Consider the following 16,262-nt stretch of genomic DNA (forward strand, 5'->3'; position numbering starts at 1 on the left):
TGAGGTAAGTTAAAATAAAAAATAAAGTAAATTAATGTAGCTAATATATTAAAGATTTGATAACTTTGAAAATTTTAAAAAATACAAGCAGCAAAATAAGATCTTAAATAAAATATCCAGATTATAGATGTAACGTGAGAGTATTTTACTAATACTCAAAAATATTATTGACAAATTAAAATAACCCCTGAATATTTTTAGCAATAATTTAAAGTGAATAAATTAAATTTTCAGGAGTAGAAAAAATTTATATTATACTTTTTTATTTTAAGCAAGGATATTTTGTCAAATGGTAAACTACTAAAACGTTACATGAAAATGCAAAAATACTAAATAGTGAATAATGCAATAATGATAAGTAACAGTATTAAACAAAAAGAGAAAAAGAAATTAGTAGGATGAGACTTATTTAAATTTGAGATGAGAAATTATCTTTCTAATTATGACGAGAAAAGTCATACAACACTAAATATCACATAAGTGAAATCTTAACAAAATCAAAACTAAAAGATATTGAAAACTGAAAGAATTTCTAGTAACAAGTAAATAAGCTTACTCACACGAAAAAAAGAATTTATTATAAAACTATAGAGCTAAGATTTCTTTGAATTTAAGATGAGAAGGTTTCTTTTGAATTATGATGAGTAAATTCATGCAATGAGTTATATAACATAATTAAAATTATAATAGATAAAGTCAAATTCTTCTTCTCCAACAATAATTTTATAGAGACATCTCTATCAAATTTATTTATTTTTTAATTTAATTCTTTTGAACGCGGTTGCTAAATTTAGTATGCAATATACATTTATTTTTATCAATTCTTTCCGCTCTTTTTTATATTAAAACGATCCCCGCACCGCGCGTGAGTATGTGTACTAGTTATGTGAATAATGGGGTATGGGGTTCGAGAATTGGTCTAACTGAGTAGATATGACACTAGATAGCCACTCTAAAAGGCTACTATTTAAAAATTAGCCAATGCGTCTTGGATTTCAGTTTTTCTGTTCAAATTTTCTGAAAAAATGTCCTGAATTATCTTAAAGTTAAAATTTTTAGTTAAAAATTTCAGGACAAAATAAGTATTGACTAATCTCTGAATCATCTTGAGAATCGCTATCTGTGCACTTGCTCCATTAAGCTCTAACTAATTTATATTTTTACCCTTGATTATATAAAGCTAGCATTTTGCCATAGATTCCCAAATTTATTCTGAAAAATCTGATTTGGGTGAAGTTTGGTTTGAAGATGAAAATGTGTCTGGACATCAGTTTTCAAAACATATTTTTCAAATTTATTTTGGAAAAACATGAATTATACCCACAAATTCTAAAAACTATCACAAATACCCAACAGTACAATTATCAATAACATTCATTATATTATCGCAAACCATAGTCCTGAACATAAATAAGTTTGATACAAAATTATCATTTTTATAATGAACTACATCATACACTATCAGGTGACCGAGAAGACGAAGCAACGTTGTTACAAAATAATAAATGGTGAGTTCTTTTATAAAATATAAAAGTTTGGAGTAATTTTTAAAAAATATAATAATAATATTTTGGCCCAAAACAAGATATATTGAGCTGGTTTTGAGATTTGGGATTTTGCCAAAATAAAAGCAAAATTTATGGCAAAACATGTGTTTGCAAAATAAAATCCAGATATATTTTGGCAAAATCCAAATATAAAACCCAAATATATAAATCATCTTTAGGGCTTTAAAAACCCTGCTAGAATTCGCTAGTTTGCTCCATTCAATAGCTAGTGGAGCTCCAAAACTACTCCATTTTCGAGCTTCTTCCCTTCTTTCTTGGAATTTTAGAACATCTCCTGGTTTTTCATATCTTGAGGCAAGTACTCTGTCACAGCTTCCACTTTCTTTATTCTATTCAAATTTTTGGAATTACGTTGTCTTTTATAATCTTAGGTGTTGACCTTTGAATGACGACTAGTATTAATTAGTGCCCATTGCATCACTAGTCTGTTGTGCAATTTAAAATTGGAAAAAATCTGATTTTGATCTTATATATCCTGTAATACTGGGTATGTTGTTGTTGTTGTTGTTGTTGTTGTTGTTGTTGTTGTTGTTGTTGTTGTTGTTGTTGTATATCCTGTAATTTCAATCTTGATTTGGTGAAAACTGGAACCTTCTATCTGAATGTATTCTGGAAAATTTGGCTAGATACACAGCTTATGAAATTTTGGACAGATAATACATTAAAATATATAATTTTTTCTGTTAAGTTGATTGCTTAAAGAACAGCTTTTGTAAGATCTAATAATGTAAATGATCATCATTCACTGGACTTCATGCGATACTAGGCTGCCAAAAAAGTGAGAATTTGTTAAACTGTCTAATACATTTGATCTTTGTTTTGCGATGATCTTTGCCCAAACCGATAACTGACCGATAATCGCTAAAATCGATAACCAATCCGCCGCTATCTTATCGGTTTAGGGTTTAGGGTTATTTAGTGTCTTGGTATATTAAAAAACCGATTAACCGAACCAATAATTACTAAAACCGACCGACTGATAAGCAGCCCAATTGCTGGAGGATAGGACCTTTAGCTAAGAAAGTCGAAGAAAGGGGAGGATGGGATCTTGTCTGATGTGTTCTCAATGTATTAGCTCTAACTAGGAGTTTTACCCTATTCTTTACTTATAAATGCATTCTTTCTAATTTTTGAATTTAGTAGGGAAAAGATGACTCTATCAGAAGAGGAGCTCTCAAGACTTTTCAGAGTTCGTAAGACACTGATGGAAATGTTGGCCGATAGGGGCTACCTTGTCGGAGAGTTTGAGATAAATATGTCAAAACACCAGTTCCTTCAGAAGTATGGTGACAACATGAAGAGAGAAGACCTTGTAATTCAGAAAGCCAAGCGCAACAACAGCTCCGAGCAGGTGTGTGCTTTTCAATTTCCCTTCTTGTCCAATTTTAACTAAGGCATTTGCATAATAGTGGCATGAGATTATTTTAATGGAGTAACGTGGTCAGTGAGGATTCTTACAATGCTAACTAGTTTGGGATTGAAGCTTAGTTGTTGCCTAATTTAACTAAGGTTACTTTCAGTTTATTTCAGTCCTTGTCTAAGGATTTTAGTCTTTCCTTAAGTTGATGAACTTTCTGGGACTTTATTTTTCAGGTTAAGTCACTCCTTTTCTACTAGTATGTCAGTATACTCTGTCACTTCCTTGTATTACTGAGGCTAAGAGTATCTTGTCATTGTTGTAATAGATGTTCTCAACATTGTCGCGTCAACATAACTTAGTTATATTTAGCACAAACATTATGCATTAAGGCTGTCTATATCATCGTAGATTTCTTTTAAAAAAATAAAATATACAGATTCTGTAAATGAAAAACTGTTGCAGCAAACAGATGGCAATATTTAATGTAGTAGCATGTTTTCTATGCATAAGTAATTGCGTATCTTGATTTCTCTTTTGATGCACTAGTCAAAATCAAAGTGATCAGTAAGAGGTCCCATCAAAATTTTATTTTCTTATTGTTTTAGTAATCGGCGAAAGTGTATTTTTTGAAGGATACAACAACAACAACTATGCCCCAATCTCAAGCTAGACGGGGTTGGTAGTATGAATCCTCACTATCCATGTCACTCTATTTGGATGTATTTTTTTTATGGATATAACAACGAATTCAATGTTGGACTTGTTCACAACAAAAAGGAAAAATATCGTTGGATTTAATTTTGTTCTGTTGACATCTGAATAATACAGGCTGGATGATATTTTTGCTCTCTGATTCCAAGTGACTCGACAATAAAGTGATTTGGAGAAAATGTATGATGAAATGGGCAAAGGTTAATTAGTAAAAAAATCCAAATATCTGTACGAACACCCTCCACCCCCACCCCTTAATATCAAGAAAAAAGGAATTAGAAAGGGGGAAAGAATGTCTATATTTTTTGAAATGGAAAGGAATATCTTATCAGTTTGTAGTTCAATAATGGAAAATGATATGCATGTAGTTCAGAAAGCAGGAACACTAAAGTAGGGAATTGGAGTTGTAGTTGTGTTTGCAACTCTACCGTGCATCATTAAGTGTAAGGTTACAATCTCGTTGGAGGCTTCCTTTACCTCCACCCCACTTTTCACTGGCATCCCACACCAAAAGTTTCTAAATTGTTCAACATGAAAGCAACAAATTTTTACTTGTAAAAATGTTTTCTAATAAATATAGTAACTAAGGAAACAGTTGTTGGGTAATGTGATATGACCATTTGTCCTTTGAATCTGTTTTGGTGTGTTTAGTTTAACAATTATCAGATATTTCTAGCTACTTCAGTATTTGAGTTTCTTGTGTTTCACTAAGGAATTATTTGCTCATAATGTGTAAAAAGTTAATGCAAAATTCTCACAGAAATTATTTGCTACCATGTGACTCAGATATATGTGTTCTTTCCAGAGGAGGCAAAGGTTGGTGTTAAGACAATGAAAACTTATACAGAACGCATGAAAAAAGAAGATGTCTTCCAATCAATCCTGGTTGTACAACAAAATTTGACTCCCTTTGCTCGTACTTGCATAAGTGAAATATCTACAAAATTTCACTTGGAGGTTTTCCAGGTGATTACTCTACTATTTCTGCTTAAAGTTTCTCCTTACTACTTGAATGGGGGATTGAAATTGTTATGAAATAGCTGAGGAGCTTAGTTCACTCCTAGTGTTTAATCATTTTATTTTTTGTACCTTCGATATTTGGTTTCTTCGATTTTTGACCAACTATTATTTACTTGAGCACCTGACACTACTCAAGAAGTAGGACCACCAAAACCAGAGGTACAATATGTTACTATGATTTGCAACCATTTACGTTTTGATAAGGGGATTATCTAGTATGAAATTTATCAGTTCGTCCTCTTTCTTTTGCTTGTCGGTTGTTTTCAACATTGTAAATACTTCTTGTTTTAATTAAGAGGGAGAGAGAGAGGGAGGGAGCCTTTAAAAATACTTGTTTGTGTTCTAATAAAGATGGTCAATATTGCATCAAAATGACATTGATCATGATTAGAATGATGCTGCCACTTCACGTTGCCCTAGATATGTCTTGTGAACGAGAAGTTTGTTCTCTGGCATTTCTCACAATTAGTGTCGCTCTTATTCTCCCCACTTGTGGGATTACACTGGGTTGTTGTTGTTAGTACCAATTTTTTTCTTTGGGGTGAGGGGGACACTACAGTTATTCGTTTCACTGCGGAAGTTTTTGAAATTCATTAGGCTTCCAATTTGTTGTTATCTTGCATGACTATTGCAATTGGATTGCATGACTAGAGCAATCCAATTGGTCTGCTATACTAAGAGTGGTGGCAGCTCATTGTGAAAAAGTTATCATTGAGACTGAATTGAAATTGCACTAGGTTGAATTTTTTTGAGATTTAGGAATCTGATTATGTTATGTAAGTTGCAAATGGTTGATGCACCCTGGAAAGGATGTTTTCGATGTGTGTCCTAGCTTTTGAAAAATTTATGTCAAAAATATCCTCATCCAAACATCAGATTGATATCCAGAATCATCAAATCAAATTCTATGTTAAACAAGAGTGGTTTGACTACTTCTTAATAGAATTCGTCTAATCACTTTCAAGATATTGCTTAGAACCAATGGATCAAACAAGGGTAACTTTTACAAAGTTTGGAGGGAGGTATTGGTGTCTATACCACCGAGCGTTGAAGCTAAAAGAAGCATATTTCTATAAAAAGATTACATGATCTTAGTCTCCAAATTTCACCAGACCTTGAATCTGATTAGGACAAGACCTTTCCATTTGATGACATTTTCAAACTTCAGAAGGATAGATGTTCAATTTCTCTCTAGAATTTGAATAAAAGTGCAAAAATTAAATGTCAAGTTTAAGAAATCTAATTTCTATGAACAGTACAGGAATGTGCGAGAAATTTGGGACTGACCTTCAACAGTTTTGAAGCCACCTACTGCGTGCAAGTATATCCAATATGCCTAGTAGTCATAATGTTCAGAATGACTTTGCATATATTTTTTCAAAAAAATCTGTTCAGACTGATGTGCCTCTTCATGTCATTCAAGGCTGGTTGGGTTTGACAGAGAGTGATTCTATTGGCATTTTCATTCATATAAAGGGTTATTTGATATTCCTCTTTTTCATTTTTGTGTGGGAGGGGTGACATTTCTGTTATTTGTTTGACTTGGTAATCGGGGAGCTTGCATTCTAATATGCTCATTTAGTTGCTTTATCTGATTGATAACTATCTATTTAGATAGTAAAGATTGGTGCTTAAAATCATCGTGATGTGTGTTTAATGTTTCAGGAAGCAGAGTTGTTGGTAAACATAAAAAATCATGTTCTAGTTCCTGAGCACCAGCCACTTACTCCTGAAGAAAAGAAAACCTTGTTGGAACGATACACTGTGAAAGAAACACAGGTTAGCATTGATAACATTATTTGCACTGCTAAACTTTTGACCTCATATAATACAATAAAGACCAGGAGAAACGCGATGCCTGCAGATTTTTTAAGGCATATTCTTTAGCGCTAGTGGTGGTAGTGAAAGAATTAACGCAACGGCATTTGGAGATATAGAAAAGAAGAGCAAAACAGCATGCTTCATTATAGTGTTGAAGCTGAAAGTATCTTTTTCTCCCTTAGTAGTCTAGAAAAATTTAGCCAATTTTCTTCTTTGCGTCTTCTTTTGTGTGAAAGATCATTTGAAGCCTTGTATCGAATAGATACAACATTTCTACAACTGAGCTTCTATTATGAATTGGAGTTTGGCTGAGGGTAAATTTTATAAGGAACTAGGGTCCAGCTGCGCGGTTTTGCCAAACATATGTACGGCTTGAATAGTTTCTGTGTTGAGTTAGGTTCAGTTGACGGGGGCTTTGATGGACCTAATGTTGTTAATTGAGTAGCTTTGATGAAAAGACTAACTGCATGGATTGATTATCACCGTCAGGATGGCCTTGTTATCTTCTGCTTCTTGCTTTTGGCTGATTGTTTTATTCCTATTATCTTGATTAACCCTGCCACTGTGATTTATGCTATTAAGACAGGTGTGGTTGATTATTATTGTCAGTATTTTTGATGTAATTAAGTGCCTAATAATTTCTTCTGTTAAAACAGCTTCCTCGAATTCAGATCACTGATCCTATTGCTAGATATTATGGGCTGAAACGTGGCCAAGTCGTGAAGATTATCAGACCAAGTGAGACTGCAGGCCGTTACATTACTTACCGATATGTGGTTTGAATTAGTTTTGATGTTTTCACCAGTTGAAATGTAAAGCAGTGACCAGAAAAGTCAAGTGATGTAGTTGTTTCTTTTTCTTTTGGAGTTTTATTTTTGGTCTTTTATTCCTATCCATTTTCTTTCTGTCTATTGCTATTTTTCTTTTCATATGAAAACTACACTATTAATCAATTATCATACTCATCATCTGTTAGTTGTTGCTTCTGCTATACCTAGGAAGCTAGCTAATAAAATAGACAGCAAACGAACACATTCTATTGTCTCCTAAAGCAAGGCTGGTTCTGCTGCTGGGGTTAGGCTAGTAACTCCATGTAAGATCAAATGTATCCTTGTAATAATGAATTCTCGTTTCTTGTCAATACGAGAGCATATTTGAAAATAAGAATGTATTTGTAGATGCAGTCTTCACTCTTGTCAATTTACAAGATGATTTTGATGTCACTGCAACATCAGTAATGTTACACACTATGTAAGCCATCTTTCTATCATCGAAAGTGAGAATGATGAGCAAATAAAGAGTTAATTTCAGCTTGTAGCATCAAAGGCATCCTTAGAACCAAGACCATCAACCAGCCAAAATGAAGAGGTTTTGTTCCCTACTAAATTCTACTCCCGACTTCTATATCTTTCCTCTTAATTTTTTTAACCATCTAATAAAAGGAATCCATTAACCTTACTAAGATCTAGATTCGTGTCATGTAAGATTTATTAAGGAGAAGCGGTCTCTACTGTGAATTTCTCCACTTTTATGACTCCTGAAACTTCTACTTACGATGGAGGTCCAGTCTCATGACTCCTAAAACAGTAAAACTTCTAGTTAAGGTGGATGGATCCCAGAACCTTTTTGAATTGTGACTGCCTGTTTTTGTATAAAAGCTGTTTTGATTCCAGCAAAGTGAACCATTTGCCTAGAGTACATCCCTACTGATAATCGAAAAGGTTCACTGCAAGTTCAATCTATAGTGACAAACAGAACGTTTCCGTCACGTCTATCTCACCACATCCCTTCGCAATCCCTCCCAGTCTATAAGTCTAGCAAGAGTAGATGAAGTTTAAAATAATTGAGAAATAATGTCATAATTTCTTCTAGGATAATGCTGAGGGAGGGACAAAACAACATTGGTACTCATGGACCTCATTATGTTGGGAGAAAAATGAAGGTGGTGCAGGCTTAAGGTTTATCCATGAGATCAATAAAGCCTTTGATGCAAAAGCCTTTGCTAATTGAAGCTTACAAAAGAAAACATATACTAGTATATGTTTTCTTTTGTAAGCTTCAATTAGCAAAGGCTTTTGCATCAAAGGCTTTATTGATCTCATGGATAAACCTTAAGCCTGCACCACCTTCATTTTTCTCCCAACATAATGAGGTCCATGAGTACCAATGTTGTTTTGTCCCTCCCTCAGCATTATCCTAGAAGAAATTATGACATTATTTCTCAATTATTTTAAACTTCATCTACTCTTGCTAGACTTATAGACTGGGAGGGATTGCGAAGGGATGTGGTGAGATAGACGTGACGGAAACGTTCTGTTTGTCACTATAGATTGAACTTGCAGTGAACCTTTTCGATTATCAGTAGGGATGTACTCTAGGCAAATGGTTCACTTTGCTGGAATCAAAACAGCTTTTATACAAAAACAGGCAGTCACAATTCAAAAAGGTTCTGGGATCCATCCACCTTAACTAGAAGTTTTACTGTTTTAGGAGTCATGAGACTGGACCTCCATCGTAAGTAGAAGTTTCAGGAGTCATAAAAGTGGAGAAATTCACAGTAGAGACCGCTTCTCCTTAATAAATCTTACATGACACGAATCTAGATCTTAGTAAGGTTAATGGATTCCTTTTATTAGATGGTTAAAAAAATTAAGAGGAAAGATATAGAAGTCGGGAGTAGAATTTAGTAGGGAACAAAACCTCTTCATTTTGGCTGGTTGATGGTCTTGGTTCTAAGGATGCCTTTGATGCTACAAGCTGAAATTAACTCTTTATTTGCTCATCATTCTCACTTTCGATGATAGAAAGATGGCTTACATAGTGTGTAACATTACTGATGTTGCAGTGACATCAAAATCATCTTGTAAATTGACAAGAGTGAAGACTGCATCTACAAATACATTCTTATTTTCAAATATGCTCTCGTATTGACAAGAAACGAGAATTCATTATTACAAGGATACATTTGATCTTACATGGAGTTACTAGCCTAACCCCAGCAGCAGAACCAGCCTTGCTTTAGGAGACAATAGAATGTGTTCGTTTGCTGTCTATTTTATTAGCTAGCTTCCTAGGTATAGCAGAAGCAACAACTAACAGATGATGAGTATGATAATTGATTAATAGTGTAGTTTTCATATGAAAAGAAAAATAGCAATAGACAGAAAGAAAATGGATAGGAATAAAAGACCAAAAATAAAACTCCAAAAGAAAAAGAAACAACTACATCACTTGACTTTTCTGGTCACTGCTTTACATTTCAACTGGTGAAAACATCAAAACTAATTCAAACCACATATCGGTAAGTAATGTAACGGCCTGCAGTCTCACTTGGTCTGATAATCTTCACGACTTGGCCACGTTTCAGCCCATAATATCTAGCAATAGGATCAGTGATCTGAATTCGAGGAAGCTGTTTTAACAGAAGAAATTATTAGGCACTTAATTACATCAAAAATACTGACAATAATAATCAACCACACCTGTCTTAATAGCATAAATCACAGTGGCAGGGTTAATCAAGATAATAGGAATAAAACAATCAGCCAAAAGCAAGAAGCAGAAGATAACAAGGCCATCCTGACGGTGATAATCAATCCATGCAGTTAGTCTTTTCATCAAAGCTACTCAATTAACAACATTAGGTCCATCAAAGCCCCCGTCAACTGAACCTAACTCAACACAGAAACTATTCAAGCCGTACATATGTTTGGCAAAACCGCGCAGCTGGACCCTAGTTCCTTATAAAATTTACCCTCAGCCAAACTCCAATTCATAATAGAAGCTCAGTTGTAGAAATGTTGTATCTATTCGATACAAGGCTTCAAATGATCTTTCACACAAAAGAAGACGCAAAGAAGAAAATTGGCTAAATTTTTCTAGACTACTAAGGGAGAAAAAGATACTTTCAGCTTCAACACTATAATGAAGCATGCTGTTTTGCTCTTCTTTTCTATATCTCCAAATGCCGTTGCGTTAATTCTTTCACTACCACCACTAGCGCTAAAGAATATGCCTTAAAAAATCTGCAGGCATCGCGTTTCTCCTGGTCTTTATTGTATTATATGAGGTCAAAAGTTTAGCAGTGCAAATAATGTTATCAATGCTAACCTGTGTTTCTTTCACAGTGTATCGTTCCAACAAGGTTTTCTTTTCTTCAGGAGTAAGTGGCTGGTGCTCAGGAACTAGAACATGATTTTTTATGTTTACCAACAACTCTGCTTCCTGAAACATTAAACACACATCACGATGATTTTAAGCACCAATCTTTACTATCTAAATAGATAGTTATCAATCAGATAAAGCAACTAAATGAGCATATTAGAATGCAAGCTCCCCGATTACCAAGTCAAACAAATAACAGAAATGTCACCCCTCCCACACAAAAATGAAAAAGAGGAATATCAAATAACCCTTTATATGAATGAAAATGCCAATAGAATCACTCTCTGTCAAACCCAACCAGCCTTGAATGACATGAAGAGGCACATCAGTCTGAACAGATTTTTTTGAAAAAATATATGCAAAGTCATTCTGAACATTATGACTACTAGGCATATTGGATATACTTGCACGCAGTAGGTGGCTTCAAAACTGTTGAAGGTCAGTCCCAAATTTCTCGCACATTCCTGTACTGTTCATAGAAATTAGATTTCTTAAACTTGACATTTAATTTTTGCACTTTTATTCAAATTCTAGAGAGAAATTGAACATCTATCCTTCTGAAGTTTGAAAATGTCATCAAATGGAAAGGTCTTGTCCTAATCAGATTCAAGGTCTGGTGAAATTTGGAGACTAAGATCATGTAATCTTTTTATAGAAATATGCTTCTTTTAGCTTCAACGCTCGGTGGTATAGACACCAATACCTCCCTCCAAACTTTGTAAAAGTTACCCTTGTTTGATCCATTGGTTCTAAGCAATATCTTGAAAGTGATTAGACGAATTCTATTAAGAAGTAGTCAAACCACTCTTGTTTAACATAGAATTTGATTTGATGATTCTGGATATCAATCTGATGTTTGGATGAGGATATTTTTGACATAAATTTTTCAAAAGCTAGGACACACATCGAAAACATCCTTTCCAGGGTGCATCAACCATTTGCAACTTACATAACATAATCAGATTCCTAAATCTCAAAAAAATTCAACCTAGTGCAATTTCAATTCAGTCTCAATGATAACTTTTTCACAATGAGCTGCCACCACTCTTAGTATAGCAGACCAATTGGATTGCTCTAGTCATGCAATCCAATTGCAATAGTCATGCAAGATAACAACAAATTGGAAGCCTAATGAATTTCAAAAACTTCCGCAGTGAAACGAATAACTGTAGTGTCCCCCTCACCCCAAAGAAAAAAATTGGTACTAACAACAACAACCCAGTGTAATCCCACAAGTGGGGAGAATAAGAGCGACACTAATTGTGAGAAATGCCAGAGAACAAACTTCTCGTTCACAAGACATATCTAGGGCAACGTGAAGTGGCAGCATCATTCTAATCATGATCAATGTCATTTTGATGCAATATTGACCATCTTTATTAGAACACAAACAAGTATTTTTAAAGGCTCCCTCCCTCTCTCTCTCCCTCTTAATTAAAACAAGAAGTATTTACAATGTTGAAAACAACCGACAAGCAAAAGAAAGAGGACGAACTGATAAATTTCATACTAGATAATCCCCTTATCAAAACGTAAATGGTTGCAAATCATAGTAACATATTGTACCTCTGGTTTTGGTGGTCCTACTTCTTGAGTAGTGTCAGGTGCTCAAGTAAATAATAGTTGGTCAAAAATCGAAGAAACCAAATATCGAAGGTACAAAAAATAAAATGATTAAACACTAGGAGTGAACTAAGCTCCTCAGCTATTTCATAACAATTTCAATCCCCCATTCAAGTAGTAAGGAGAAACTTTAAGCAGAAATAGTAGAGTAATCACCTGGAAAACCTCCAAGTGAAATTTTGTAGATATTTCACTTATGCAAGTACGAGCAAAGGGAGTCAAATTTTGTTGTACAACCAGGATTGATTGGAAGACATCTTCTTTTTTCATGCGTTCTGTATAAGTTTTCATTGTCTTAACACCAACCTTTGCCTCCTCTGGAAAGAACACATATATCTGAGTCACATGGTAGCAAATAATTTCTGTGAGAATTTTGCATTAACTTTTTACACATTATGAGCAAATAATTCCTTAGTGAAACACAAGAAACTCAAATACTGAAGTAGCTAGAAATATCTGATAATTGTTAAACTAAACACACCAAAACAGATTCAAAGGACAAATGGTCATATCACATTACCCAACAACTGTTTCCTTAGTTACTATATTTATTAGAAAACATTTTTACAAGTAAAAATTTGTTGCTTTCATGTTGAACAATTTAGAAACTTTTGGTGTGGGATGCCAGTGAAAAGTGGGGTGGAGGTAAAGGAAGCCTCCAACGAGATTGTAACCTTACACTTAATGATGCACGGTAGAGTTGCAAACACAACTACAACTCCAATTCCCTACTTTAGTGTTCCTGCTTTCTGAACTACATGCATATCATTTTCCATTATTGAACTACAAACTGATAAGATATTCCTTTCCATTTCAAAAAATATAGACATTCTTTCCCCCTTTCTAATTCCTTTTTTCTTGATATTAAGGGGTGGGGGTGGAGGGTGTTCGTACAGATATTTGGATTTTTTTACTAATTAACCTTTGCCCATTTCATCATACATTTTCTCCAAATCACTTTATTGTCGAGTCACTTGGAATCAGAGAGCAAAAATATCATCCAGCCTGTATTATTCAGATGTCAACAGAACAAAATTAAATCCAACGATATTTTTCCTTTTTGTTGTGAACAAGTCCAACATTGAATTCGTTGTTATATCCATAAAAAAAATACATCCAAATAGAGTGACATGGATAGTGAGGATTCATACTACCAACCCCGTCTAGCTTGAGATTGGGGCATAGTTGTTGTTGTTGTATCCTTCAAAAAATACACTTTCGCCGATTACTAAAACAATAAGAAAATAAAATTTTGATGGGACCTCTTACTGATCACTTTGATTTTGACTAGTGCATCAAAAGAGAAATCAAGATACGCAATTACTTATGCATAGAAAACATGCTACTACATTAAATATTGCCATCTGTTTGCTGCAACAGTTTTTCATTTACAGAATCTGTATATTTTATTTTTTTAAAAGAAATCTACGATGATATAGACAGCCTTAATGCATAATGTTTGTGCTAAATATAACTAAGTTATGTTGACGCGACAATGTTGAGAACATCTATTACAACAATGACAAGATACTCTTAGCCTCAGTAATACAAGGAAGTGACAGAGTATACTGACATACTAGTAGAAAAGGAGTGACTTAACCTGAAAAATAAAGTCCCAGAAAGTTCATCAACTTAAGGAAAGACTAAAATCCTTAGACAAGGACTGAAATAAACTGAAAGTAACCTTAGTTAAATTAGGCAACAACTAAGCTTCAATCCCAAACTAGTTAGCATTGTAAGAATCCTCACTGACCACGTTACTCCATTAAAATAATCTCATGCCACTATTATGCAAATGCCTTAGTTAAAATTGGACAAGAAGGGAAATTGAAAAGCACACACCTGCTCGGAGCTGTTGTTGCGCTTGGCTTTCTGAATTACAAGGTCTTCTCTCTTCATGTTGTCACCATACTTCTGAAGGAACTGGTGTTTTGACATATTTATCTCAAACTCTCCGACAAGGTAGCCCCTATCGGCCAACATTTCCATCAGTGTCTTACGAACTCTGAAAAGTCTTGAGAGCTCCTCTTCTGATAGAGTCATCTTTTCCCTACTAAATTCAAAAATTAGAAAGAATGCATTTATAAGTAAAGAATAGGGTAAAACTCCTAGTTAGAGCTAATACATTGAGAACACATCAGACAAGATCCCATCCTCCCCTTTCTTCGACTTTCTTAGCTAAAGGTCCTATCCTCCAGCAATTGGGCTGCTTATCAGTCGGTCGGTTTTAGTAATTATTGGTTCGGTTAATCGGTTTTTTAATATACCAAGACACTAAATAACCCTAAACCCTAAACCGATAAGATAGCGGCGGATTGGTTATCGATTTTAGCGATTATCGGTCAGTTATCGGTTTGGGCAAAGATCATCGCAAAACAAAGATCAAATGTATTAGACAGTTTAACAAATTCTCACTTTTTTGGCAGCCTAGTATCGCATGAAGTCCAGTGAATGATGATCATTTACATTATTAGATCTTACAAAAGCTGTTCTTTAAGCAATCAACTTAACAGAAAAAATTATATATTTTAATGTATTATCTGTCCAAAATTTCATAAGCTGTGTATCTAGCCAAATTTTCCAGAATACATTCAGATAGAAGGTTCCAGTTTTCACCAAATCAAGATTGAAATTACAGGATATACAACAACAACAACAACAACAACAACAACAACAACAACAACAACAACAACAACAACAACATACCCAGTATTACAGGATATATAAGATCAAAATCAGATTTTTTCCAATTTTAAATTGCACAACAGACTAGTGATGCAATGGGCACTAATTAATACTAGTCGTCATTCAAAGGTCAACACCTAAGATTATAAAAGACAACGTAATTCCAAAAATTTGAATAGAATAAAGAAAGTGGAAGCTGTGACAGAGTACTTGCCTCAAGATATGAAAAACCAGGAGATGTTCTAAAATTCCAAGAAAGAAGGGAAGAAGCTCGAAAATGGAGTAGTTTTGGAGCTCCACTAGCTATTGAATGGAGCAAACTAGCGAATTCTAGCAGGGTTTTTAAAGCCCTAAAGATGATTTATATATTTGGGTTTTATATTTGGATTTTGCCAAAATATATCTGGATTTTATTTTGCAAACACATGTTTTGCCATAAATTTTGCTTTTATTTTGGCAAAATCCCAAATCTCAAAACCAGCTCAATATATCTTGTTTTGGGCCAAAATATTATTATTATATTTTTTAAAAATTACTCCAAACTTTTATATTTTATAAAAGAACTCACCATTTATTATTTTGTAACAACGTTGCTTCGTCTTCTCGGTCACCTGATAGTGTATGATGTAGTTCATTATAAAAATGATAATTTTGTATCAAACTTATTTATGTTCAGGACTATGGTTTGCGATAATATAATGAATGTTATTGATAATTGTACTGTTGGGTATTTGTGATAGTTTTTAGAATTTGTGGGTATAATTCATGTTTGCAACAACATCCAATCCACACAAATAACTATTATGATTAATGATTTGATTTTGCTTTCCCAGGCCATCAAAGAATATGGTGACGTTGATGTTTATACAACAAATTTTAGGCCCTTAAAGGCTTGCTATTTCTGGTCTTCCAGATCGGTTTTCATGAAACTTATAGTATGTGCAAAGACAAGCAAATTTCCAGACTTGCACATGTATGGAGATGATGCACCAGAATATGAGTTATGACTTATGAGGACGTTTGATTGTTTGAATTTGGGAGAGGAAGAAGAAGAGAAGATTAGATTCTAATACATTATTTTGTATATAATTGATAAATTCTATATCAACTTGTAATTAAGTTAAAATTTGATTAGTAAGAATAAATAAGTTTGATAAATAGTATAGATAGGTAAAAATCTCTTTTATAAAGGATGTGTACAGTCACGTGTCCTACTACTACTAGATTTTGCCCACTGTTTTTAATACACAACGTTATGCTCTTTAATAAAAAAAATATTCAAATAAATATAGAGATTCCATCTCAGCTCG

The 16,262-nt window shown here is 33.9% G+C and overlaps 2 protein-coding genes across 4 annotated transcripts; one reads left to right on the forward strand and one right to left on the reverse strand.

The window, feature by feature from the left end:
• The first annotated feature begins 1,696 nt into the window (after positions 1 to 1,696).
• On the forward strand, positions 1,697 to 7,455 carry LOC107773718 (DNA-directed RNA polymerases II and IV subunit 5A-like). 2 transcript variants are annotated; one of them, XM_075230665.1, is made up of 5 exons: positions 1,697 to 1,862; positions 2,712 to 2,919; positions 4,426 to 4,605; positions 6,325 to 6,438; positions 7,137 to 7,455. In XM_075230665.1, the coding sequence occupies exons 2-5, from the start codon at positions 2,719 to 2,721 to the stop codon at positions 7,260 to 7,262; spliced, it is 621 nt and encodes a 206-aa protein (XP_075086766.1). In that variant the 5' UTR covers positions 1,697 to 1,862; positions 2,712 to 2,718; the 3' UTR covers positions 7,263 to 7,455. The 2 variants fall into 2 exon arrangements, with proteins under 2 accessions (XP_075086766.1, XP_075086767.1); XM_075230666.1 differs by having other exon boundaries at positions 1,725 to 1,862; positions 2,709 to 2,919.
• A 2,118-nt stretch (positions 7,456 to 9,573) lies between these two features.
• Positions 9,574 to 15,332, reverse strand: LOC142169428 (DNA-directed RNA polymerases II and IV subunit 5A-like). Of its 2 annotated transcripts, none has more exons than XM_075230667.1 (5): positions 15,167 to 15,332; positions 14,110 to 14,317; positions 12,424 to 12,603; positions 10,591 to 10,704; positions 9,574 to 9,892 (listed from the first exon to the last, which is right to left on the reverse strand). In XM_075230667.1, exons 2-5 carry the CDS (start codon positions 14,308 to 14,310, stop codon positions 9,767 to 9,769), a joined length of 621 nt encoding a protein of 206 aa, XP_075086768.1. In that variant the 5' UTR covers positions 14,311 to 14,317; positions 15,167 to 15,332; the 3' UTR covers positions 9,574 to 9,766. The 2 variants fall into 2 exon arrangements, with proteins under 2 accessions (XP_075086768.1, XP_075086769.1); XM_075230668.1 differs by having other exon boundaries at positions 14,110 to 14,320; positions 15,167 to 15,304.
• Between the last annotated feature and the right edge of the window lie 930 nt (positions 15,333 to 16,262).

The sequence above is a fragment of the Nicotiana tabacum genome, chromosome 15 (assembly GCF_000715075.1).
Source record: "Nicotiana tabacum cultivar K326 chromosome 15, ASM71507v2, whole genome shotgun sequence".
In the NCBI taxonomy this organism is placed as follows: Eukaryota; Viridiplantae; Streptophyta; class Magnoliopsida; order Solanales; family Solanaceae; genus Nicotiana; species Nicotiana tabacum.

Excerpts from the sequence above, each read along its gene's own strand:
- LOC107773718 (XM_075230665.1), top strand. The coding sequence starts at position 2,719 with ATGACTCTATCAGAAGAGGAGCTCTCAAGACTTTTCAGAGTTCGTAAG. Across the intron at positions 4,606-6,324 it reads TTCACTTGGAGGTTTTCCAG|GAAGCAGAGTTGTTGGTAAA; the intron begins GTGATTACTCTA and ends TTAATGTTTCAG. Across the intron at positions 6,439-7,136 it reads ACACTGTGAAAGAAACACAG|CTTCCTCGAATTCAGATCAC; the intron begins GTTAGCATTGAT and ends CTGTTAAAACAG.
- LOC142169428 (XM_075230667.1), bottom strand. The coding sequence starts at position 14,310 with ATGACTCTATCAGAAGAGGAGCTCTCAAGACTTTTCAGAGTTCGTAAG. Across the intron at positions 10,705-12,423 it reads TTCACTTGGAGGTTTTCCAG|GAAGCAGAGTTGTTGGTAAA; the intron begins GTGATTACTCTA and ends TTAATGTTTCAG. Across the intron at positions 9,893-10,590 it reads ACACTGTGAAAGAAACACAG|CTTCCTCGAATTCAGATCAC; the intron begins GTTAGCATTGAT and ends CTGTTAAAACAG.